Source organism: Corylus avellana, chromosome 2 (genome assembly GCF_965113065.1).
Source record: "Corylus avellana chromosome 2, dhCorAvel1.hap1.2, whole genome shotgun sequence".
Lineage (NCBI taxonomy): Eukaryota > Viridiplantae > Streptophyta > Magnoliopsida > Fagales > Betulaceae > Corylus > Corylus avellana.
In genome coordinates this window covers 17,236,850-17,262,499 of record NC_142491.1, presented here as the reverse complement: position 1 = coordinate 17,262,499, position 25,650 = coordinate 17,236,850, and the positions used below count along the sequence as shown (strand labels likewise).

Here is a 25,650-nt window from a genome sequence, read left to right as displayed (position 1 = left end):
AAAAACGCCACAGATCTCAATTTATAATAATCAATAACCTTTAAAAAAATGTAAGGTATTCTACATGATTAAGATAAAATGAACATAAAAATTTTGTCGTTAGAGCAACTCACTCATGTGACCGGTAATCTTATATTGTCCAAACAAGGCTCCTCCTCCTCTACGCCCGCGTCCAGCAATTACCAGTAAATTTAATCGAATACGTAATTCCAGAGAGAGAACACCCCCTGAAATACGATATAACGTAGAGGGACGTGGAAGCCTGTGGTGCTAAAGCATCAAACAACTCCACCTCACTTCTCCTTCACACTGAGATCGTTCTCTGTCACTGCGTGTGTCTCTGCGAGAGATAGAGAGAGAGAGAAATGGGAGAGGTTCGCGGAGGGTGGATCCCGCCGATGTACCTGTTAAGGTCGGAGGCGATGCAGCTGGTGCAGCTCATCATCCCCATGGAGTCCGCTCACGTCACCGTCTCCTACATCGGCGACCTCGGCCTCATCCAATTCAAAGACGTCCGTACACACGCTCTCTCTGTCTCTCTCTCTCTCGTTATGGATTTTCATTTTGCGTGCTGATTTTCGGCTCGGACGAACCCTAGTTTGCTTCTGCATATGAGTATTATCTGTAATTGAGTTCCGATCGGCAGTGGCATTTTGATGTTAGGGTTTTGCTAAGTTTTTATTCGATTTTGAATTGTTTTGAGCATGAATGGTTGTTGATTGATCAAGGACTGAGGCTTGATTTGCGGAATGGTGTACGAATTTGATGAGTTAACTAGCGTAATTTAGAGAGAAATTCACTTTTTATATTCAATTTTGTGTGGATCTAAGAAAAGGTTCATGCTTGAAATTGATTAATGATGCTGTTGCCAGGCGTTATAATACATTTTGCAGCGCCAAAAATGGAGTGCTTATTGTGTCACTGGGTTATACATTTCCAATTATACGGTTTTGAGTTCTGAGAAATACGACGCTGAGCTATCAATTAGGTGAAACAGAGAATCGATGTTGTTTGAGCTTATCAAGGATGAGTTTAGAAGTCCTAGCAAATGATATAAAAGTAGTTAAAGAAAGATGGACGAATTACTTTGTTTATTCATGTCAAAACATACATACATATATATATGATCACGACATATAGGCAAGTTGCTTTGAGAATTTTCCAGTTTTTTATATTCCCCACACTTAATGCTTCTGATGTGTCAATTCTTTCAGCTCAACGCGGACAAGAGCCCCTTTCTGCGGACTTATGCTGCTCAGGTATATGTATATATATATTCTACATAAGCTACCACATTATCTACTTTCACCATGAGTATCATCCTCATATTGTTTTCTTCTGTACATATCGCTCCATGCTGGAATTTAAGTTATAAGGCATGGGAAAAATTGAATTAGGGTGCGTTTGGGAGTGCGTTTTTTAAAAAATAATCTGCGATTTTAAACCAAATCGCAACTTTAAGGTGTTTGGGATTGCGATTTTAAAAACGTAAATTTTAAAATCGCAAAAAAATCTGCGATTTCCATAAGCTGATTAGAGGGTGCTTATTTGAAAAAGTACGAATTTAAAACAAAATCACGATTTCTATTAAAAAGATATTTGGCGCAATAGTTACCTTTTTTAGAACGAGAATGAAAAAAATACCAAGAATACCCACCTAAAATATATTAAAACCCTTATTTTCTCTTTTTTTTTTTTTTTTTTCTTCATCCTCTCTGTCTTGTTCATCCATATTGGTAATTTGGCCATGAAACCGCAGTTATGTGCTAATGTTATCCAAACACTCAATTGATAAAAAAAAGTACTTTTTAGTATGTTTTACCAAACACTTGTGCGATTTTAAAAAGTAGCGATTTTAAAAACGTAATTTTTAAAAACGCAATTTTTGAAATCGCACTCCCAAACGGGCCCTTAAACTAGAGCTTTGCAGTGGGTTCTTGTTCTTATTTATATACGTTGTGCTGGAGTATGTCTCTGTAATTTCCCCAGAACTGTTGTTTACAGTGTGGTATTGTGCATTTCATGAAACCCCCAACACCCACCCCCCCGCCAACACCCCCCCCCCCCCCCCCCCCCCCTTCTCTCCCCTCTTCCTCCTCCTCCTTAAAAAAACAGTGAAAAAAAGATAAACTCAGTATTTGTGGTAACTTAGGTAATATGTTTGCTAGTCTTGCTGTCTTGCCATAGTGTTGGTTATTTTTGTGGGTAGGAAGATAGGGCATTTGATGAAATAAATACTTGATTCGACTCTGATGATCTGCTTCCTGGTGAAAGTCATACATATCGGGCATTTTCAGTGATTCCTTTAACTGACACTAACAGAGATTGAAAAGCTTCAGCTTCATCTTTGCTATTGGGATTAATCATAATCATTAATTCTTTTGTTTGTAGCAGTCTGTGCCTTGATAGATGATAATGGAAGTGTAATAAAATACATCTACTAGCCTCCTCTTTTGCCAAATTCATGAATCTTTTAAGATGCACTTACATCCTGTAGCTAGATACAGAATTTGTAGGATTTTTATATTTATTGGTTTTAATTTTTAATTTTTAAGGATGTTGACCTTATCTTTTCAAACGTGATTTGTGGTCACTATATTTTACTAATTCATTTTGCATGTGAAGATAAAAAAATGTGCGGAGATGGCACGCAAATTACGTTTTTTCAAGGAACAAATGCTCAAGGCAGGGTTTTCTCCAAAAAAGTCTGCAACACAAGTTGATATCAATGTGGATGATTTAGAGGTATACTAATATTTTCAATATCTGACTAAACATGCTTTTACTATAGTGTTTAACCCCCTTTTTTGTATGTGTGCTAGGTAAAACTTGGTGAACTTGAGGCTGAGCTGATTGAAATAAATGCAAATGGTGAGAAGTTGCAACGTGCTTATAATGAGCTAGTAGAATATACGCTTGTTCTGCAGAAGGTACAGTTTCTTTTGCTCCATTATCAGTATGTTAAGATGGCAACTCTATTTCCTTATACTGTATCTTATGGAGCATTATGCTCCAATATAGGTATTATTGATCTGTAGTAAAAAGATAAATTTAGTAATGAGGATGAACATAGTATGATGAGAATTCCTCACCAAGGCAAGGAGAAAAGAAAGATACAATGTGTTAAATGGTTTCTGAATCAATAACAGAAATGGCTTAATGCACTCTCTGATCTACAATAGTTGCTTGTCTGATAAATTGTTGAGCAACTTATTCAAGCAACATAGTCCAATGGCCTTTGGGCCAAATGGCTGGTTTGTGAGTTATACGAACCTTGCCTACAAAAATGAAAAAGAAAAAGAAAAGAAGAAAGCTATTCAAGCAGCATACTTCACTCCTGTAATTATCACTGATTGACCCATGGCACAAGACATCCATTGTGTACAGATCCCACCACTTCATGGACTGCAATTAAGAAAAAGAATAAACAAAGGAGTATATAAGTATACTTTATACTATAAGTTATTGTAATCATGTTGGTCTAGTGACCATCCAGTTGCCATGCATACCCTGATTTAGGTGCTTGAAGCTCTTGAGTCTTATGTTTTTAGATGTCCTCAACATTAAACACTATTTAAGAGTGTTATTTGTCAATAAGTAATTTTCATTCAAATGCCAATTAATAAGCACAATTTTATGGTGGTTGATAGAGCTTGTTCAGTGGAGTGAAACTACTAAAATCTCCACACTAATTTCTATAATGGGGTTGTCTAGAGCTTGGAAAGTGGAGTCTAAGGAGTTTGTGATGATCGTGAAGGATGGAGATACGGTGTTGAAACTGCAAGAGCGATGTAGAGGTAAGACGCGTTCGTTACGGCTGAATTGGAAAGAAGCGGTCTGGCTATTGAATATCTTTGATGAGCTGATGGCGGTGGAGGACTCAAGGGTTTTTTGGGACGATTCTACTCGTAGTTTTCCACGTACGTTAGCCCAGAAATGTTTCAATAGGCATGGGAACTTTCTGGTTTTAGAGGAGCTGGATGGAAGAGAGAGGAGAGGCAGAGTAATGGTGCCAGAGGGTAGGCACAGGAAGGGTTGGGATCAGTTTCAGTCAGAGTTGCGAATTGCCATTGATTTTGCTCAACCATACGTTGGGGAAATAAGGAAGGTAGTGACAGGGAAACAGAGAAGGAGCTTTTCAGAGGTCTTGCTTTCTTCTTCTAAGCAGGTAGAGGAACCGTTTGGGTCTTATGCAGAACCGGTTGCGAGAGTTCCCAAATGGATGTTAAGAGGTAATGCAGAGACCAGCAAATTGTCTGGGCCAAATTCTCTTGCTGAATGCTATGCTGGTCGTGAGGTACAGGTAGTTGCTCCGGCGAAGGGTCTGGCGGTTAGGTATGTGGGGAATAGTGGAGCTAGCTGTGGGGTATTGCAAATGAAGGCTTCAAGTTTCGAGGAGAAAAACAGTAAGGAGCATGCTTCTGGAACGTATGGGCAGGGTTGCGTGTGTGCGGGGGGGAAAGAAAAGATGAAGATTTCCTTGTTAAAGTTACAGGAGGAAATCAGGATTTGTCTCGAAGGGTTAGGCGTTCAATGCTCTTGTAGTTGTGGGTCTGGCCCTCGTGGGCCTCAAATTTTCCAGGTGGCCCATCTAAGTGGATTGCCCAGGAACCAGCCCATGGTCAGACCCAAGCTTTTGGCAGGTCAGAAGTATAAGGCCTCTGTTGCGGATATTGGATCCGACAAGGTTCTTAAGTGTTATAGCCGGAAGGTAGCGGGTAAGGCGGGGGATATGGGGGCCTCATCTTCTAACATTGTGCATCGGCCTTCTTCGATTTTCACTAACTCAGATTTTCCGGCCATTTCTGGGCTGCTGGCAGAGGCGGCGACGACGACGGTTGCGCCGTTAAGGAAGGGGTCGACGATGGAGGTTGCCGATATAGCAGCTGCGCTCTCTCCGGCGATAGGTCCTGTCGCTCCAGCTCTGGCGTCGACGTGTGATTGCGACTTAGGCCTGGGTATTCCGGGTAAGGAGCTGACGTTGATTCCTGGTGTTCCAGCTATGGCGTCGTCTGGTGTTGCTCTGTCGGTTCCTTCCGGGTCAGCTGTTGGTGTTCGTGTGGCAAGGGAAGGCGCTATGGGCGCCGAAATAGTTGCAGTGCTCTCTCCGGCGATCGGACCGGTCGTTCCAGCTTCGGCGTCGACGTGGGTAGGCGACTCCGGCTTGGGTATTCTGGGTAAGATGCCGTTAATCCTTCCGGCAGGGGACTGAAAGGAGGTTTCATCTTGTGTTACTTTGTCGGCACCTACTGGGTCAGTTGGTGGTGTTCGTGCGAAGTTGAAGAAGCCAGCTTTGGGACAACCGGAAGTTATGATGAAGTGTGGGAGGGATCCGGTTCAGCTGGCAAAGCTGTCGGATAAGGAATGGAGTGATCTTCAGGATGAGCTCCCTCTGGGTTTTGAAAGATGGGAGATGCCGGTCATGAGTACGAAGAAGGCGGGTGAGGACTTGGGGGAGGGTAATGGTGTTGAACAGAAGCTGATCAAGTTGCAGGGGGACATCCATCCGGGTTTGGAGAAGTGGGAACTGCCAGGAGTGGATAATTCTTTGGGGTGGAAAGGGGCTATGGTCAGCGTTTGTGATGAGAGTTTTTGCTCAGTGGGAGAAGTTTATTCTGGCGATAAGGACAGCAGTTCGCAGGGTGAGTCGTTGGTTCCAGACTCCTTAGCCTTGGTTCCTATTGAGGTTCAGGAGCCTATTACAGTGGAGTTTGTTACACAATTTAGCAAGCTTGTGGGTGTCTCTTGTGATGGAGAAGCAGAGAAGTTGGAGGCTTTTGGGCTCATCATGGCTAGTAGTGAGGATAGTGGTAAGGATGCGGGCGAGGCATTGAAAGAGAGAGGGGCTGCAGAAGCACAAACGGGAAAAAAAGGTAAGAGAGAGCTTAATAACCTTAATTCCTCCATTAATTATGAGATGCATAGTGGAAGTTCTGTGAGGGACTGCAAAAAGGGGAGGGCTAATCGGATTATTTTATGAAGCCGAAAATCCTTTCTTGGAATGTGAGGGGTTTGAATTTAAGGGATAAAAGGCTGAGGGTAAGAAATTTGCTTAGAAATTGGAAGGTGGATATAGTGTGTTTTCAAGAAACTAAGGTGGACTTTGTCACAAACAATTTTGTGAGGAGTTTGTGGGGGTGTCCTTATGCGGAGTGGTGCTATGTCCCTTCTAGAAGGGCGTCGGGGGGTATTTTGGTGTTGTGGGATAGAAGAGTAGTATCAAAGGTGGAGGTGGCTCTGGGCAATTTTGTGGCGGCTTGCTCATTCAGAAACGTCGATGACGGTTTCGCTTGGGCTTTTGCGGGGGTGTATGGCCCTAATAGAGACAATTTAAGGCGTTTCCTTTGGGAGGAACTGGTGGGCCTTATGAGTTGGTGGGATTTGCCTTGGTGCATTGGCGGGGATTTCAATGCCACTTTGTTCCCTAGTGAAAGATCCGGGGGGACTTATTCTCGGGCTGCGATGAGGGAGTTTGCTGATTTTATTTTGGAGCAGGGTCTTATGGATCTCCCTTTAGCTGGGGGGGTCTCTACTTGGTCTAACAACCATTCCTGGTCACGGCTAGACCGATTCCTTGTCTCTCTGGAATGGGAAGCTTGTTATCCAAGTATGCGACAAAAGAGGTTGCTTTGGGTGTGTTCGGATCATGCTCCTATTATTCTTGATTGTAGTTTCTTATTGGGAGGCAAAAGACCCTTCAAGTTCGAGAATATGTGGCTTAAAGCGGAGGGCTTTGTCGACAAAGTAAGAAGTTGGTGGGAGTCCTATCATTTCCATGGTACTCCAAGTTTTATTCTGGCAAAAAAGATGCAAGCTCTTAAGGGGGACATTAAGAGTTGGAATGACCAGGAATTTGGCAACGTGGGAGGAAGCATCAAGGCCCGTATGGATGATATAAAGGCTCTTGATAGGGTGGAGGAAGAGAGAGGGTTATCTGTTGATGAGATTGAGAGGAAGAGGTTGTTAGCCAGAGATTTGGAGACTCTTTTGTTATAGGAGGAAATTAGCTGGAGGCAAAAATCTAGGATTCGTTGGTTGAAAGAGGGAGACAAATGTACGAAATTTTTCCACCAGATTGCTAATGCAAATAGAAGACATAATTCTATTGAGTCTCTGATTGTGGGTGGCTCTACTACTTCAGATCAAGGGGTCATTAGCAACCACGTTACCAGTTTTTACAAGTCTCTTTTTTCAGAGAGCCTCAATTGGAGACCGAGGCTGGATGATCTTGATTTTGATATGTTGAACTTTGGTGAGGCTTCTAGGTTGGAAGCCCCTTTCGAGGAACTGGAGGTATGGGAGGTGGTGAAAGGTATGGATAGGGACAAGGCGCCAGGCCCGGATGGCTTTTCTATGGCTTTTTTCCAGGATTGCTGGGATGTGATTAAGGTGGACATTATGGCGGTTTTTACGGAATTCCATGAGCGAGGTAAATTTGAAAAAAGCCTTAATGCTACGTTCATCTCTCTCATTCCGAAAATACATGGAGCTTCCGACATTAAGGATTTTCGTCCGATTAGCCTTGTGGGTGGGACTTATAAGATTGTGGCAAAGGTCTTAGCCAACAGAATGAAGAAAGTGATGGATAGGGTCATTTCTAAACCCCAGAATGCCTTTGTTATAGGTAGGCAAATCTTGGACTGAGTTCTTATTGCCAATGAATGCTTGGATAGCCGCATCAGATCAGGGGAACCTGGCTGCTTGTGCAAATTGGATATGGAAAAGGCCTACGACCATTTGAATTGGAAGTTTCTACTTTACTTATTGAGAAGGTGCGGTTTTGGAGAAAAGTGGTGTTCCTGGATCGGACATTGCATTTCGTCTGTGCGTTTCTCGGTTTTGATTAACGGTTCTTCTTCCGGTTTCTTTGATAGCTCACGAGGAGTGAGGCAAGGAGACCCTCTTTCTCCTTTCTTGTTTGTTCTAGTCATGGAGGCATTTAGCAGGATGATCAATGCCTCGATTAACAGGGGTCTCATCTCTGGTTTTTCGGTTGGAAGTAGAGAGTCAGATCGGGTTATTGTCTCTCACCTTCTCTTTGCTGATGATACTTTGGTTTTTTGTGGGGCAGATCCTAATCAAGTTAGAAACATTGGCGCTTTACTCGTTTGCTTTGAAGCCGTTTCTGGGTTAAAGGTGAATCTGGCTAAATCTGTCTTGGTCCCTGTTGGTAGTATGAATAATGTGGGCATTTTGGCCGACATTCTTGGTTGTGGTTCAGCTTCTATGCCTTTGAAGTACTTAGGTCTCCCTTTGGGGGCCCCGTTTAAGGTCAAGGCCAGTTGGGAGGACATGTTGGAGAAGTATGCCAGAAGGTTGGCCCCATGGAAACGCTTGTATTTGTCTAAAGGGAGGAGGATTACTCTCATTAAGAGCACCTTATCCAATCTTTCCACCTATTTCTTGTCTCTGTTTCCTATCCCGGCTTCAGTGGTAAAGCGTATGGAGAAGATTCAACGGGATTTCTTATGGGGTGGGATCAATGACGAGTTTAAGTTCCATTTGGTTAGTTGGAACAAGGTATGCTCTCCGATCTCTGAGGGAGGCTTAGGGATACGAAATTTGCGTTTGATGAATAAAGCTTTGTTGGGGAAATGGCTGTGGAGATTCGCTCTTGAGAAAGAGGCTTGGTGGAGAAAGATTTTGGTGGCTAAGTATGGTGCGGTTTGGGGTGGTTGGTGTTCTAGGGTGTCCAGTGGTTCGCATGGGGTGGGGTTATGGAAGTACATTAACATGGGGTGGAGGTCGTTTCATTGTCACATTAGATTGGTCCCTGGATGCGGGTCCAACATCAGGTTTTGGGAGGATGTTTGGTGCAGTGACGCGTCTCTCAAGGATGCTTTCCCTAGTCTCTTCAATATTGCCACCAATAAGGATGCGTCTATTGCGGATAACAGGGAGTGTACAAATGGCTCCGTGCAGTGGAACATTTCTTTCATCCGCAGGGTTCACGATTGGGAAGTGGAGGTTTTGGCATCGTTCTACACTCTCTTGTATTCGCACTTGATGCGTGGGGTAGGGGAGGATAGGATGTGGTGGACTTCTTCACGTAAAGGAAAATTTGAGGTTAGATCCTATTACAGGATCCTTGCCTCTAAAGATCCTTCCCCTTTCCCTTGGAGGAGTTTATGGCGCACTAAGGTTCCTTCGAAAGTGGCTTTTTTTGCTTGGACGGCAGTGCATGGGAAGACTCTAACCTTGGATAATGTTTGGAAGAGAGGTATTGTTGTGATTAACCGTTGTTGCATGTGTGAGTCGGATGGGGAGTCAGTTGATAATCTCTTTCTTCATTGTGGGGTTGCGCGGATGTTGTGGAATGCCGTCTTCGCTCGTTTTGGTTTGTGTTGGGTGATGCCTGGTAGCATCAGGGGGTTGTATGCTTCTTGGTGGACGGGAGGCAATTCTCGTAGCGCCGTTGTGTGGAAGATGGTTCCTCTTTGCCTTATGTGGTGCATTTGGATTGAGAGGAATGCTAGATGCTTCGAAGACTCGTCTAGGAACATTGACGACCTTAGACACTTTTTCTTGTACACCCTTTTCACTTGGACTATTGGTTGGCTAGCGCCCTTAGTGTTTAGCTTCCCTGACTTCCTTTTTATGTTTTCTTCTTCTTTTTCTCCCTCTTAGTCGCTCCTTTGTATACTCCCTGTGTACTAGGGTTGCGCCCCTCTGCGCTTTGTTTAATACATCTTTTTTACTTATCAAAAAAAAAAAAAAATAAGCACAATTTAATATTCTCCTTTTTTTTTTTTTTTTTTTCTCATTTTATTGTGTTTCTTTAATAGGATGTTTATCATTGTGATGTAAAGGTGTAACACATGACAATGAAATAAATGAAATGTTATTTTCTTTCAGGCTGGTGAGTTTTTTCATGCAGCTCACAGTAGCGCCTCAGAACTACAGAGAGAGTATGAATCGCGTCACATTGGTGAAGAATCCTTGGATACACCTTTATTATTGGAGCAAGTACAAGCTTGAACCACTGATTTATCTTCTTAGCACTAGCCTCAACCTATTATTTTATTCAGTGAAATTAATTTTTTGTTTGCCTATCGTGAAGGAAAAGTCAACTGATTCATCAAAACAAGTTAAGTTGGGTTTCCTCACGGGCCTTGTTCCTAGGGAAAAGTTTATGGCATTCGAGAGGATTATTTTTCGCGCTACTAGGGGTAATGTCTTTCTAAGGCAGGCTGTTGTTGAGGACCCTGTGACTGATCCTGTTTCTGGAGAGAAGGTGAGTAACAGAATTCCTTTCTTAATTTTCTGATTCCAGTGAAGATGGGAGGCAAGTAAATATTATTAAATTGGTATTTAGGGTGACAAAATCTCTTGAAGCTTGTTATCTTGGATGCATCCAAAAATTGTTGTCTAGGTGTTCTTATATATTTTCTTAGTACTTGCTGCACTCTTGTGTAATTGTTGGAGATGACTAATCGTAGTGGTTAAGGTGTAGATGATTAATCAAGTTTCAAATTTGGCGGCTACTGTTTCTGCTTGTGCATGACTTATCATGTAATATATGGACATTATACCTAAATATTTTTTACATGACAATCAATGGTTTGCGAACTATTAACTCAAAATGTGTTTGTCCAGCACTTTAGTTTTTAATGTTACTCTTTGATTTCTGTCTCTAAATTTGAAATGTCTATGTACAGGTGGAGAAGAATGTGTTTGTGGTTTTCTACTCTGGAGAAAGAGCAAAAAACAAAATTCTTAAAATATGTGAGGCTTTTGGTGCAAATCGTTATCCTTTTAATGAGGATTTGGGCAAACAAGCTCAAATGATCAATGAGGTATGTGTTTTTTTGCTTGGATTATTTGACATCATAATGTGCGAGATTGCTATCCCATTTTTTTTCCCACCTTGGGCAGAGTACATATGGATTTTCTTTTTCTTTTTATTTTATTTTATTTTATTTTTTGGTTTTTTTTTTTTTTGGGGGGGGGGGGGGGGGGGGGGGGGGGGGGGACAGCCATGGGTGTCAAAGTCCCTTTATTTGTTTTTGCTTCTCCAGCCAATTAGTTCTTGTTTTCTACTGATTATATGATTGGTTTTTTCTTTTTGGCTTGTCTTATGTTCATGCATGGAATGTAAATCAAGTTGGGATTTGAAATTGATATCAATGGCTGAAATATAATAGTCCTTCATTTCTGATGAATAATAATTTCAGTCTTCAATGTAATTTTTTTGTCAATCAGACACTGGCTGATGAACTCTGAACTCCAAGCTGCACCAATCATCTAAACAAATCTAATTAACCAAATTCTTTGCTGACATGTTACAGTTTGAGTGTATTTGGAAATTTAGTTAGAATTATATGGGTGTTGAGGTTATAATTTACCCTAATGGTGATCGACTATGTAACAGTATGGATTGAAGTACCATGCTTGAAGTTGTGGTTGTTTCAGGACCTTCTGAGTTGCAGATAGATACAAGTTCTTAGATTTTACCTAGAAGTACTTGGCATAAATGAAATTATTCTCTTAGTCTGATTACAAATATACCTGATGGTAAAATAGGATATGGTTTCTTCCCTGCCATAATCTTGGATATGGTTGTTACTTGGGGATGATGAGGTGGAATTTATATCCTGAAAATGAGGTTCTAAGAAAAAGTCATGTTTTCCTCAGAGTCGTCATGTACGAGTAAGCTTGCTTAGAAATCAGGAAACTATTTTTGGTCATCATATTAGCATATCTTAGCTAGCATAAGAGGTTTCTTGTTTCCTTGCTTTTTTTGAGTGATGGGATTACACCTTTGCATCTATCCATATTAGCATATTCTTCCTTGATACAAGCTTATATTTCTAACCATTTTATGTTCAGGTTTCAGGAAGACTCTCAGAGCTCAAGACTACTATAGACGTTGGACTGCTGCAACGTGGCAGTTTGTTACAGACTATTGGAGATCACTTTGAGCAGTGGGACCTTTTGGTCTGTTTCAATCTTATTATATTAAGTGAAATTAATTGATTTAGTTAATGAATAGGTCTTTGCTATGTTGAACTATTTTTTTGGTTATTTAGCAATATTTTTTAACTTATGAAGGTGAGAAAGGAGAAATCCGTACATCACACCCTGAACATGCTTAGCCTTGATGTGACAAAAAAGTGTCTTGTTGCTGAGGGTTGGAGTCCTATTTTTGCAACAAAACAGGTATTCTTCTCCTTTGTATATATTTGGACCACCCTGAATAAAAAATTTCGGCTATGATATACAGGTGAATCTTTTATCCACTTACTCAAAAAACAACTCTGGATCTTGACTTTGCAGATCCAGGATGCATTGCAGAGGGCAGCATTTGACTCTAACTCCCAAGTTGGAGCAATTTTCCAGGTTTTGCAAACAAAGGAGTTACCGCCTACCTATTTTCGCACAAACAAATTCACTTCTCCTTTCCAAGAAATAGTTGATGCATACGGGTGGGTTTCTCTTTAACGTTGTGTTCACTTTATGCTATATTAATAGTTGAACATTGTTGTTGATGATTGAAAGACATATGGAGTGTGTGGTAAGTGCCTGCTCACATTAATACCTCTAGGAGCTTAGAACTATGAAGTAACCCATGTCTAAACCACTAAGGGTTGGCTACATCTGTTTAGACCTTCCACCATTGTACTTATAAAATAAAATAAAAATAAAAACCTTCCTCTATTGTATATTTGTATTCCCTTTATTTCAATTGAAACTTGAGTCTCAAATTGGTACTTTTGAGAGCATGAATTTGTAAATTTGGACAATAGCCTTGAGCAAAGCTCATATAGTGATCATGTGTTCAAATTCCGTACACTTAAAACTAAAAAATACATGTTGCTGCACCATCTTGAAACTCCATCCACTAGACTAATTCAAACCAATTGCTGCACCACATTGAGAAAAGTATATAATTCACAATTCAAATTGAAATAAAGGGACCAACTTGAAATTATGGTCAAACTAAGGGGAAGAGTGTATTTGAAACTAGTAATGACTTCCTCAACACTTAACTCATTTTGCTATTCCCTTAGGAGAAGCGATTGTCATTTGATCAAATGTTGGGAAATCTTATCCACTTCATGTAATTTACTTGTATTGATCTCTTTTTTTGTCTACCAAATCAGTAGATGGCCATAATGTAGGTGAACTGAGTAATAGGGAAAGAGAAATCTGTGTTATATTCCTCATTTTATGGCATAGTAACCATTTATGAAGGTCATTTGTAGAATTAATGAATCCCATTTTTGAATGAATGGAAAAATTAACATAGGAGATGTGCTTGTATTTCACTCTGGTCCCTTTGATTGTTCATATGGCCAGTGAAAATCCTTTCGTCGGAAACATATTTATAATGCTAAAATCTGTTATTCCATGTAAATGCAGGGTGGCTAAATATCAAGAAGCAAATCCTACTGTATACACTATCGTTACATTCCCATTTCTTTTTGCTGTCATGTTTGGTGATTGGGGGCATGGAATATGCTTATTACTTGCAACATTATTTCTAATAGCCAGGGAGAAGAAATATTCTAGTCAGGTAATCTTTAGAATATTGTTGTGATCGACTTCAATATTTAAGCATAAGATGTGTACCTGTATTATGTGAATGTACCATTCCAGCATTTTATATCTCTACCTTTGTTATTGCAGTACTCTGTATCCTTTTTTATATCAATTAATTGATGTATATTCTCCTCGTTGTACTAATTTCTGCATATTTGTATTATGCTCATCCTTCTATTATTATTTAGATAATTTCCTTATGCCTAGAAACAGGTATAAATATTTTCAACAATCACTGTGACATTCACTGTATATCATTTTTAGCCCTGGATCTGTTAATCACAGTTACAATGGGAATACATGAGGATCATCAAATTTGCTGAATTTTTGGCAATATGCTGAATTTTTATGCCTTAATTACATGGTGGATTTTGCTGATATTGCTGTAATCAACAACCACATCCTCACCCCATAACCTCTTTATATCCATGTATGTAGAAATACCAGTTTTGTTCAGAAGAAATCCTACTCATATTGTGCTTTCTAGCTTTTTGTTTTTTATCATATTTTCTTGTATTAGGTTCTTTGACAGCTGGTAGACCTAGTATATCCTTCTACTTGCAAGCTGCGGACTTTTAGTGATTGATAGGGATTCTGAACCTGCTGAATAATTTTAAGGTTGTGTGTCAGTCAGAGTTTTAGCATGGGTTAGTGGGATTTGGACAAGTATTACCGTGTACCATACCTTAGCAAGGTGGCAACTCTGTAACATGTAATTGAAATGTATTACTTACCCAAAAAAAAAAAAAAAAGAACCAAAAAAAAAAAAAACACATAAAAATTGAAGTGTCTTGTTAATGAAACCCTACAAAGGCAAGTATATATACAAGTGTACGATGTATGAAGATGTCCATTCATGGTGAGAGATTTATTTTGCTTTGTTAAAAAACATTATCTTGAGACCTTTTTCATATGAATATTTGTTTGATATACAAGCTTCTATATTTAAAATCCGGCCTACAGTTTTGTTTTTGAAAAGTTTGAATTTCTTTGTGGTAAATCTAATTAAATCACTTTTCTGCTGTTTTGCAGAAGCTTGGAGACATTATGGAAATGATGTTTGGTGGTCGTTATTGTATTTTGATGATGGCACTCTTCTCAATCTACACAGGTTTGATCTATAATGAATTCTTCTCGGTCCCATTTGAGCTGTTTGCTCCCTCTGCATATGCATGCCGTGATCTTTCTTGCAGGTAAATGGCTAAACTTTTGGGGTCCTTTTACTATATATTGTAAGCTCTTTAAGCATATCATTTTTATTTTTTATTTTTTGGCAGAGATTCTACTACAATGGGCTTGATTAAGGTGCGTCCCACTTATCCATTTGGCGTAGATCCTGCATGGCATGGTTCCCGCAGTGAGCTGCCATTCCTCAACTCTTTGAAGATGAAAATGTCGATCCTTATCGGGGTGGCCCAAATGAACCTTGGGATCCTATTAAGCTATTGCAATGCCAAATTCTTCAGGAATAGCGTGAATGTCTGGTAACATTGTGCTATCTGGATTTTTGCATACTTCAAGCATTTTCATGATTTTCAAGAGCTGTCATAGTCATTAATTCATATGTGGTTAATGTGTGTAGAATGTAGATCTCTTTTTATTTTTTATTTTTTTTTATTTAAGTAATTGACCTCAAGGGGAGGGGGAAGAAAATATTCGAACTAGTGACCTCTGTTTCATAAAGCTTGGTCTACAGCCGATTGAGTTACCCATTGGAGTCTCATGTGTAGTTCATATATTTACTTTCACATATCTCATTATTGAATTAATTTTATTGCCCATCTGTCAACTTGCTGTCAACTTCAACTTACATTTAGCTGTATCATTCCAGGTTCCAATTTGTTCCCCAGATAATTTTTTTAAACAGTTTGTTTGGCTACCTGTCCCTTCTCATCCTTGTGAAGTGGTGCACTGGTTCGAAAGCTGATCTATACCATGTAATGATATACATGTTCCTCAGTCCTACTGATGATCTTGGCGAAAACCAGCTTTTTGTTGGCCAGAAGACACTGCAGGTTGTCTCTCTTTCTAGTTTTTATTTTTGAATAATTTTAAATTTATAATGTTATTTGAAAATAACACGTGGTCGTTCCTTACAATTTTCTAATGTGTTCCATTACCAGCTTGTGCTATTATTACTGGCCTTTGTTGCTGTACCCTGGATGCTAGTTCCGAAGCCTTTTCTTTTGAAGAAGCAACACCAAGATGTATGCTTGTAGATTCCCCATATTCCTGTTACCAATACTCTTACTCAATTTTTGATTGTAGCATTATTTTTCTTTATATTTCCTCTGGTTCTGATGGTTGTGTGACTTCAGCGGCACCAAGGCCACTCCTACACACCGCTTGAGAGCACAGAGGGCACCTTTCAACTGGAGTCAAATCATGAATCCCATGGTCATGAGGAGTTCGAGTTTAGTGAAGTTTTTGTACACCAACTCATACATACAATAGAATTTGTGCTCGGATCAGTCTCGAATACAGCTTCTTACCTTCGTCTATGGGCCCTAAGGTATGCTGCTACAAACTTGATTTTCTGCATCAATATCAACTCCCACAGAAATGCATATCTGTCTGTGGGTTAGTACATATATAGTCAAGCTATGATGATAGCGACCTCATCATCCTTGTCACGAGCTTTCTCCTCTTTTGTCCAATTTAAGGCTCCTATTTACAACATGCAACTATACCATTGTATCTTCTACACCATGGTGATCCACCTGGCTAGTTCAAAAATAAGTGATCCTTTTGAAAGGTCCTTCTTGACCCACTAAAGCCATGGAACTTCTTTCATCCATTTAAGTCAAGGACGAGCTCTTTCCTTATGTAGGATGACATATACGGAGCCTCTACCAAATACTTAAACTAGCCTAGCCTTGGTCAGGCCAGTTCTTCATGAAAATAGCTCTTTGATCATTTAATTCGATCTAGCTAGCCTGCTTCCTTACCGCTGTGTTCTTCCTTGTGTGTTGCCCATAGAATAGAAGGAATTCAGATGGTCTTTTGATACCGAGGGGAGGCCAACCTAAGGAGGTGACACAGACCTATTTATGCATAACTGTTCTTTCATGTTAGCCACCTCCGAACCCATTTAATTAATAGATCAAGAAGAGCTTATATGCGCAGGTCAAATTTGATGGAGAATCTTGTTCAAATTCGGTTTTAAATTTCTATCATACTTCGACATGTGCATGTGACCAATTTTAAATTTTACTCTAGAAATTTTGCACTAGGGGCCCTAATTAAGTTTTCTTTCGAATTGTGGGGGCAACTCATTGAATGTCTAGGTGTGTGCCATATTTCCTTACTCATTACAGCTACCATGAGGTTCCCTCCTCTATCCTTCTCAAATTATCATTAAAGAAAAAAAAAAGGAAAAAAAATGGGCCTCCCTCTTAGTAGCTTCCTCCATATATCTATATGAAAGAACTGAAGTTTATATTGGAACAAGCTTTTCAACAAAATTTTCTATTACAACAAAAGTGGTAATTGAGTGAAATTTAATTATTAAGCCCTGTTTGCTTTTGATTTCCGAGGGCCAATTGAACCTTTTTCCACGCTATGCATTTCACACGCACACAGAGATGTGATTGACACATGCATGTTTCATATTTGTAACCGGAGACTAATTATGCATTTGGTCTTGTTTCATCAATTTGTACAGTCTTGCGCACTCGGAGTTGTCAAGTGTATTCTATGATAAACTTCTCCTGCTGGCTTTGGGGTATGTCAATTCATCTCATAATGATTGCTTGCTCTTAAGTAGTCAAATATAGGTCTTGAGAGTTCATATTTTCTTTATTCCAACTCTTAGAATGTAGAGAATAAGCCCACTGAGCTTTGGTGATCACACGTATACCCTATTATGGTTCATTTCATTTCCTTTGTTCTGATCACTCAGTGGATTATTCCCTGCATTCAACAAATCTGACTGTAAATAATAGAGGAAATGAATGGGAATTATATGCTTTTGTGTGTGTAACAGGTACAACAATATAATTATCCTTATAGTTGGCATCGTCGTCTTTATTTGCGCTACCGTTGGGGTGTTGCTAGTGATGGAAACTCTCAGCGCTTTCCTACATGCTTTGCGTCTTCACTGGGTGGAGTTCCAAAACAAGTTTTACGAGGGAGACGGTTACAAGTTCTATCCATTCTCATTCGCACTACTTGATGGCGAAGATGAATGAGGCACTGTTAAAAAGAATGGAGTTGTGTGTGCATAGGTATGGATCTTTGTTGATTCTTTTATTTGAAAATGAAGAGGTGGATTGGTATGTAGTAGCAGTTGCGGGCAAGTGTAATAATAAGAATAAGTGAACAGCATTCTATTTAATATTATTTATAATTTATCCAAAAAGTACTAGACTTCTATATGGTGTTGCTGTTCAGAGATTTACATGCAATTGTGTGCTTGAATTTGAAAGAGAAGTTTATGCTAAATCAGCTGCCTTGTGATCTTTATGGACTGGGATTCCCGGTTATTAGGCTGCCCATCATAAGAGAAGGGAGTCTTGGGGCTCACCTGCTCCAGATAGGTAGGTCTTACATCCTAGTTCAGGATGTGTAGCCATATTAGAAAAAATTCTAGCCATATGTCGATTTTATGGAGGTGTAGTTTATGCGTTGACATGTTAGTGTGACGTGACTAATGTTGAATCGACTACTAAAACAAAAATTAACAAGTTAATTAAGGGGTGGCTGTCTCTCCGGGGGAGCGGTCGGTCATCCTCACCTAACTTTCAAGTGAGGTTGCAATCACCCTCGATGGGTCGGCACTACCCCAACGTCTTGTGTGGTGGTTGGGGGTAGTGCCGACCATCAAATTTGGTGGTTTGGTGAAAAATATATTGTTAAAAATTATTGGTTGACAAAACAATGCAATGTTAAGATGGAAGACCTATACATAAAACGGGAGTACATGTAGCATTATTCAAACTAAAAAATACTTTATATTGGATGGTTGTTAGGTTAAGTGATCACAGTTGTACAAGGTGACTAAAAAGAAAACAATCTGAGTCAGTGACAGAGTATGAGCCTTATGAGGCAGCCGCTCAAGAGTCTGCAAATATTCCCCTTTTTCCCCATTGACTAGGAAAAAAAAAAAAAAGAATCAGAAACTAGTCTACAAATATGGAGTCTAATTTCACCTCAGAATATGCAAGACCACACGAATCACGGCAACTGACTTGTGACAGTTCTTGTAACATTTTCCCGACAAATTTTGTTAGTAGTTTTTTTTTTTTTTTTTTTAATTGGGGAAAAAAAAATACAGTTTTACTCATTATTAAAGTTTCAGAAATTTTTTAATTTTAACTCTAAAGTTTAAAAATTGGTAATTTAAATTTTTCGTTGAAATTTTTTCTAAAAAAAGTCTGAGAATAATAATGTAATTTCATAAATTTTCGTCCATTTAGACAAAAAAATTAAACGAAGAGTTTAAATTGCCAATTTTTAAAACTTTAATAAGGTAGATTGTTAATTTTTTAACTTTAAAATTAAAATTAAAAAACTCCTGAAACTTCATGGAGGAAACTGTATTTTTCCTTTTTTTTTAATTATCATACTAAAATGTGAGTTTGTAAATGAAATAAAAATTATAATCCTTAAAAGCATTTTTTTGAACATATTGTATTAAGATAAACTCGCATATTTACAAGCATATCACACTTTTCAGTGTGTTACTGAGAAATATAACAGGATTATTTTATACCAACATAATGCGAAGATGTCAGAGAACTTCAAAAACATAAAATTATAACATTTGAGTCGTCTTAATAATCCCAATGACATATCTGTCAAATGTTTTTGGAATTTGAGAACTCCCAAGTTGCAACATGAATGTCATCCCTTATATATACAGACATTTAGGGCGATGAATATAACTAGAATTCATGCCCTACTCTGAGGTGGTTTGCACAGCAGCAACGGTCGAGACCATTGAGTCCACTCCGCAGATATTGCGACCCCTGCAGATTTTGTAGAACCCACTCTCTCCCCAGTGTTCACCCCACGAGTTCTTGATGACCCAATATGGCTTCTCCTTCATTCGGACAGGAGCATAGCCAGATGTGCCATAGCCCACCAATAACACCCCATGATCCAGCCGCCTTGAGCATATGTATGGGCATGAAACTCCGCCGACATATGTCTGCATGAACACCGCATTGATAGCCACTGCATTTAACGAAATCAAGAATTCAATCATTAGAGTCAATTGTCGGAAATGATATCAGTAGGATGTGTTCTCATCATAAAAATAATGTGCATCTATAAACACCCAAAAGAATTATAATAACAAAACCCACTCACCTGCAAGAGGACCATTTTTCACAAGATTAGCAGCGATTTGATCTTCGTCAAGGGAGACGACACTGAAGTTGGATACTGATGCTGCAATCTTGGATTTATCAAATTTGCAGGTCGCACGATCAGTACCGGTGTAAGGATAGTCTTCCTCTCTCATCAGTCCACCAGCTTTAAGTGTGTATTCAAAGGCACTATTCATCAACCCACCACTGCACCCAGAGTCGCATGAGCCTGGCTCTTCAGGATCACACTGCAGAAAAATACAAACTTAATTCAGAAAATGAGAGGGAAAGACCAGAGGAGTTGACATATAACATTCACAACACAAGTTTGAACATAAGATAGAAACCAAAGTGGATGAGAGTAGAATGTTAATGAAATTTGTAATAATAATCGTCTATAACATCAATGAAATAAATAAAATGTAACATTCTAACAGCACATAGGACATCATAAGACAAAGCAGAAAAATCAGTAGGTTAAGGTAATATTTTGCTGTCAATCAAATTTCATTCTCAGTGCCTAGTTCTATTGAACATCCACAGAAATATGTAGACAAGGAAAAACATCCACAGAGATTGTGTAGGATGATAAGTGTAGTACATCAAACTTAAGTCCTTGTCTAACTTGTTCAATTAACCATGTAATTATTTCTGACGATGAAAAATTGTACACAAGTTTTACAAGAAACATATGTGCAAGACAAGTAACAACCTCTATCATCAATGAGAGGATTAGATAACAGTGGGAATCTAAAGTTCATTCACTTACACAAAAAAGAACCCGAAGTTCACATATGTTTCACATAAAATCTTGGTGCATTAGGCTCATCATAATAGTTTTACATAAATATCAATATCAACAGCAGTATGGCCAAATAGAGAATCAACCTTCCATCCTTAGTGGACATTAATTAAGGGTCAAAATAAATCAAGATGAGACCTATAGTAACATGAAAGTCTCCAAATCAATATCCACTTAACTGCAATTTACTAAATCAATACCATGAAACAGACCATAAAAAATTAAACAGTTTCCAATTCATCACTCCCGAATACAACCTTGTACTTCAGCACCAGTAATCCAACAAGTCCAGTTGAGATGAAAGTAGATTCAGTAATGCAAATGAACTACTTTCCATGTCAATTTTTTCTCACAATTTCAGCAACGAGAGTAACACCGAGATCTTTACAAAAGCCTTTCAACACATGCTCAAATTATGAAAGACACCACACCTTATAAATCAATTCTATGAATGAAACCACCTATCAATTACAAACCAGTTACAAATCAATCAACATCAACTTCTACATTAAGCAGATTGAAGAAACAGAGAGAGCAAAAGAATCAAACCTCATGATCACAGTCCACAAGCTGTTGCTCGCTAAGACTAACAAGCTTCCCAGTGGCAAGGAAGTTAGCACCTTCCAGGGCCCCAGTTGTGCTAAAACTCCAACATGATCCGCACGAACCCTATTCAAAACAATAACAGAAACAAATACATAAACAAATGAAATAACCACAACGTCAATACACATAATACCCCCACAAATCAAACACCAAAACCCATGTCCAATATAATTTAAAAATCAAAATCAAAATCAAATCCAAACATTTCCACACCAAAGATAGTTTTAAAAAATAGAATCTTTTATTTTTCTTTAAGAAATGGGTACCTGATTTTTGACAGCGGTAACAGCTCCATGTTCTCTCCAATCAAAATCGTCCGGAAGATCTTCGGTCGGCAAGATCGGAGCCGTGTTGGCATCCGATGGCAATCTGAGGCGGCTCCTGAGCCCCAGGAATGACTTCCTGAACTCCGACGGGGTCATGTCCGAGAACTGGGTCACGCCGTGGGTTGCCGACGGGTCCATCTTTTGGTGCCGCTGCGCTCGCCGTAGGTTCCTCCTGAACACCTTAAACCTGTGCTCGTGCTCCTCCTGCGACCCGTACGACTTGCCGTACCTCCTCTTGAACAGCTCGAAGTGCCGGTGCTCCGCGCCCAACATGCCATCGGCCCCGCCGACGACCTGTCGAATCAAAGAGTCCGACTCCAACTCCGACTCCGACGAAGTCGTCGCAGCCGAGACGACGACGAATAGGAAGAGGAGAGAGAAGAGAGATGCTCGACAATCCATTGGCTCAGACACAGTGGTTAGCTATTGGGGAAATCGGGCACTCGGTGTGTTATTTTATAGACAAGTGAATACATCGGAACCGTTAAAAGCAGGGACCAACTTGCATCGACGGATGCGATCTCTTTAATTACTGATTGCGTCGTAGACGATACAATCACGGTGGCGTTTGACGATGAACGTAGGTTTGCTTAACGAGTAGGCAAAGACAGTACCCAATGGGGAGACGACACGTTGAGAGATGGAGTATTGGCGTTTGAATGGTAGTTGCCTTATTATTTTATTATTTTTTAATTTATCTACTCGGTTGTTACGGATTAGGTCATGGGCTTTGTTGGGTTTCTTAATGCTGGAAAAAGGGCTAAGGAGATGATGACATATGGGCCTCTGAGGATTTTGCGGTGGAATGGTAGTTCGGTTTGGATTCTACGAACAACTTGTTTGACAGATTCTTATTTCCTTCCTTGTAATGATGCTCTGTTCTAACCGTTTTTCAGGTTTCAGCAGAAATAGTAGACACCTGATTTGGACGTGGGCGGCCACTCATGTTTGAGCCCGGATTTGAATCATGTTAAGTATGAGTATAAAATTATATAGGTCGATCTTAATTTGATTAATTTAATTAAAATTTTTTAACTCTAATTTATTAATTTTGTGTCGTGGACATTTAAGTCAAATCTAATAATTAAATTAAACATGTTCGACCCCTGAACCTTAACCCAATAATTTTATGTTGAATTCGTATTGTGTTTATGAATCGTGTCAAAAATTATTAACCTTATATTTAGATCGTGTAAACTTACTTCGGTACTCGTTAGAACATGAGGTTGAACGCTTACTTGTCCTCTTATATGTATTGAATGTAATAAAATTAGTTAATTTGACCTGATTTCCATCCATATGCATCTACTATCTAGGCTTGGAATCAATTCGTGAAGAGCTCAAAACAACCGTGCAATTTTCTACCTAAACGTCACATCTTATTATTGGTGAAGATACGTGTAGGATGTGATTAAGGGGGTGTTTGGCAAATGAGATGGCCTAAACACTGTAGTTAATGTAGATTGATGTGAAAAAAAGTAAGAATGTTTGGTATAAAAAAAATGAAAAAGTGGTATGAAAAAGTGAAAAAGTTTTGTTTTGTAGTGATTTTTTTATTTGAATAATAATAAAAAGTGAATGATTTGATATTAAAAGTGAAAAAGTTAGAATGTTTTGATGTTGATTTTTTTGAGAAATGGTGATGAACAGTGTTTGGGCCAACCCCATCCCCATTACCAAACAAAGCTTACGTCGTATTCATGACACAAAATACAAGCTTTTAATTAGCGGATTTGGTTAAGGTTAAGGTGTCAAGTATTAATTGTGATCAAATTGGTTTTTAACTGATCTATTCTCAAGGAGTCATGATTCAGAGCACACGGCTGCTGTGCAGGAAATTTTTTTTTTTTTAATATTTTAATGCAAAAAAAAATAAAAAAAAATTGCACTGTCGTGCTTGGCACGCTGCGTGCTCTTTTACTTCACCCATTCTCAAGACTCCTTCAATATGACCCTTCATCTAATCCATTAAAAGTAGACATTTACTATGATTTATGACATGTTTGGATGTGCGTTTGAAATGTCTAAAAATAATTTTAATACTAAAAAAATTCGTTTGAATAAAAAAGTACCCATTTATAAAAATTAGAAAGTGTTTTAAAGGGTTCAAAAAGCTCAAAAATGATAAAAATGCACTTTTAGCAAAAGCTTAAAAATGAAACTTTTGTAAAAAAAAAAAACATTTTTTTAACTTAAAAGCCATATTTCTCAAACACAATGCTAAACTTTTTTTTTTTTTGGTTTGAACAATCCCAGAATAATCTGATATAGTTTTTAAAATTACCATTAAGTTTTAGATAAATCATACTTGAATTTTGATCTAATGGTGATTTTAAAAGTCACATCAGCTTTGGAATAATAAAAATATGGACTCTAGCATTACTCTTATTTGAGATGATGTGGGCACCCTTTTTTGTCCTAAGGAAGATAAATATTATTTCATTAAAGATCGACGGTGTATGAGGTGGAAGAGATAAAGTATAAAGCCAACAAAAACAAAAGAGTGCCTAGCAATAGCATCCAAGATTCCAAAGTAGACATGAAAGAACATAAAAAGCTAAAAAGAAAAGGCTGGAAATGGGCCGAAGTCCACCGAAAGTTTCTTGGCTTGAAGCCTTCAAGACCAGGAAAGGGCCACCATGAATAATGATTTTTTTTTTTCCTGCAACCAAACAAAGAACCGGAGGACTCCGATAGGCTGCCACCGGAGATGGCCTGGCGACATGGTTCAGTTTTTGATGATCGATGAGTTGGTTTCCACTTAAATAGGCCTTGAAGTATTTGGGTCTCAACACATAATCTTACGTTCATATTTGGGCTTCAATTTCGGCCACTTTCATTTGGGTGAAGGACTGAGGCCTTCTAGAAACCAATTTGAGAATTCTATTGACTTTAATAAGTTAAGTCAAGCATTACCTAAATAAATTAATAAGTCATTTTTCTTATTTAATCATTGAAACGTCGTGTCAATTTACAAGTTGTAATAAAAAACTATAGTATATACCTATTGGCACTATATTAAAAATAAGAAATTGTTCTCTGTCCACTAATCAAAAGCCAAGATACCATTAAGAATGATGATTCAATGGCTCAAAGGAATTTTCAAATTGGTTAGACATGTATTGGGACGTGGGTTCGAATTTTCACAATAAAGAATCTCTACATATTCCTGATTAGTATTAGCCACATTAATTTTTATTGATGCCTTGGTAGGGTTGGGTCAAGTTATGGTTTAATCGAATTTGAGGGAGCGTCTGCGATTTTTATTGTCTAGGTCCTTCATGTTCTGCTCCTAATGGGTAGGTGTTATTATGGTCACGCTCAAGTAAAATAATTATAATTAATCTCCTCAGCCTATAAAAAAAAAAAAGGGAAAGCCAAGATGATTATACATGCACGAAATCTTGAAGTCCATGGTATTGGTGAAAGTGGGAATGGGAGTTTTACCCATTTGCATAAACATCAACATATTGCACATGGGACAATGAGGAGAGCCCAAGTGGCCCATGGTACAGCCGTTTTATTAGGAATTTAGGCAGTCAATGGAGGAATCTGTTTTGGTGGGTTTTCCGTTTTCCCTCTTTCACATTAATTAATAATTATTTTCCCATGCTTCACCTCCATCCATGTGTCTGGAGTAGGTCTTGCTTTAGCATCTAGAAAGGGATCTAGCTTTATAGGTGGGAAAATTTATCACTCAATTTCTTTTTCTTTTTTTTAATATGAGAGCCTGTTTAGCCACGAAATTTTGTAGGTTGAAACTTAAAGTGTGTTTTTAAATAAAAATTGTAAAAAGTATTTCAGTGCATTTTTAAAAAGTTGTGGGTTTGAAAATATAAAAAAGTATGCATTCTTGAATAGTAAGCAAGTGAATACACCTTTTAAAAGGCAAATTAATTTTTAAAGTCGTAACTTTACTAAACGCTTAATTGTATTTTTTAAAAAGAAAATAACTTTATAAGGACATTGCATAAATCGGGTCCTTTATGTCCTTTAAAAAAAAATAGATCTAGACTGAGATGAAAATACGCAATCTTTCATTTTCTCTTCAAATATTTTCATA

At 38.7% G+C, this 25,650-nt stretch overlaps 2 protein-coding genes across 2 annotated transcripts; one reads left to right on the top strand and one right to left on the bottom strand.

Annotated features, from left to right (window-relative positions):
* Positions 1 to 182: 182 nt before the first annotated feature.
* Positions 183 to 17,918, top strand: LOC132168242 (V-type proton ATPase subunit a3). Its single transcript, XM_059579368.2, has 18 exons — positions 183 to 512; positions 1,215 to 1,259; positions 2,626 to 2,745; positions 2,823 to 2,930; positions 9,856 to 9,966; positions 10,061 to 10,234; positions 10,659 to 10,796; positions 11,830 to 11,937; positions 12,052 to 12,159; positions 12,277 to 12,425; positions 13,363 to 13,516; positions 14,575 to 14,735; positions 14,820 to 15,026; positions 15,374 to 15,557; positions 15,666 to 15,749; positions 15,861 to 16,054; positions 17,207 to 17,266; positions 17,528 to 17,918. Exons 1-18 carry the CDS (start codon positions 366 to 368, stop codon positions 17,730 to 17,732), a joined length of 2,457 nt encoding a protein of 818 aa, XP_059435351.1. The 5' UTR covers positions 183 to 365; the 3' UTR covers positions 17,733 to 17,918.
* Positions 17,919 to 19,273: 1,355 nt separating this feature from the next.
* On the bottom strand, positions 19,274 to 22,028 carry LOC132189580 (Papain family cysteine protease). The gene is made up of 4 exons (XM_059604326.2): positions 21,528 to 22,028; positions 21,205 to 21,324; positions 19,855 to 20,101; positions 19,274 to 19,719 (listed from the first exon to the last, which is right to left on the bottom strand). The coding sequence occupies exons 1-4, from the start codon at positions 21,987 to 21,989 to the stop codon at positions 19,442 to 19,444; spliced, it is 1,107 nt and encodes a 368-aa protein (XP_059460309.2). The 5' UTR covers positions 21,990 to 22,028; the 3' UTR covers positions 19,274 to 19,441.
* Positions 22,029 to 25,650: the final 3,622 nt, after the last annotated feature.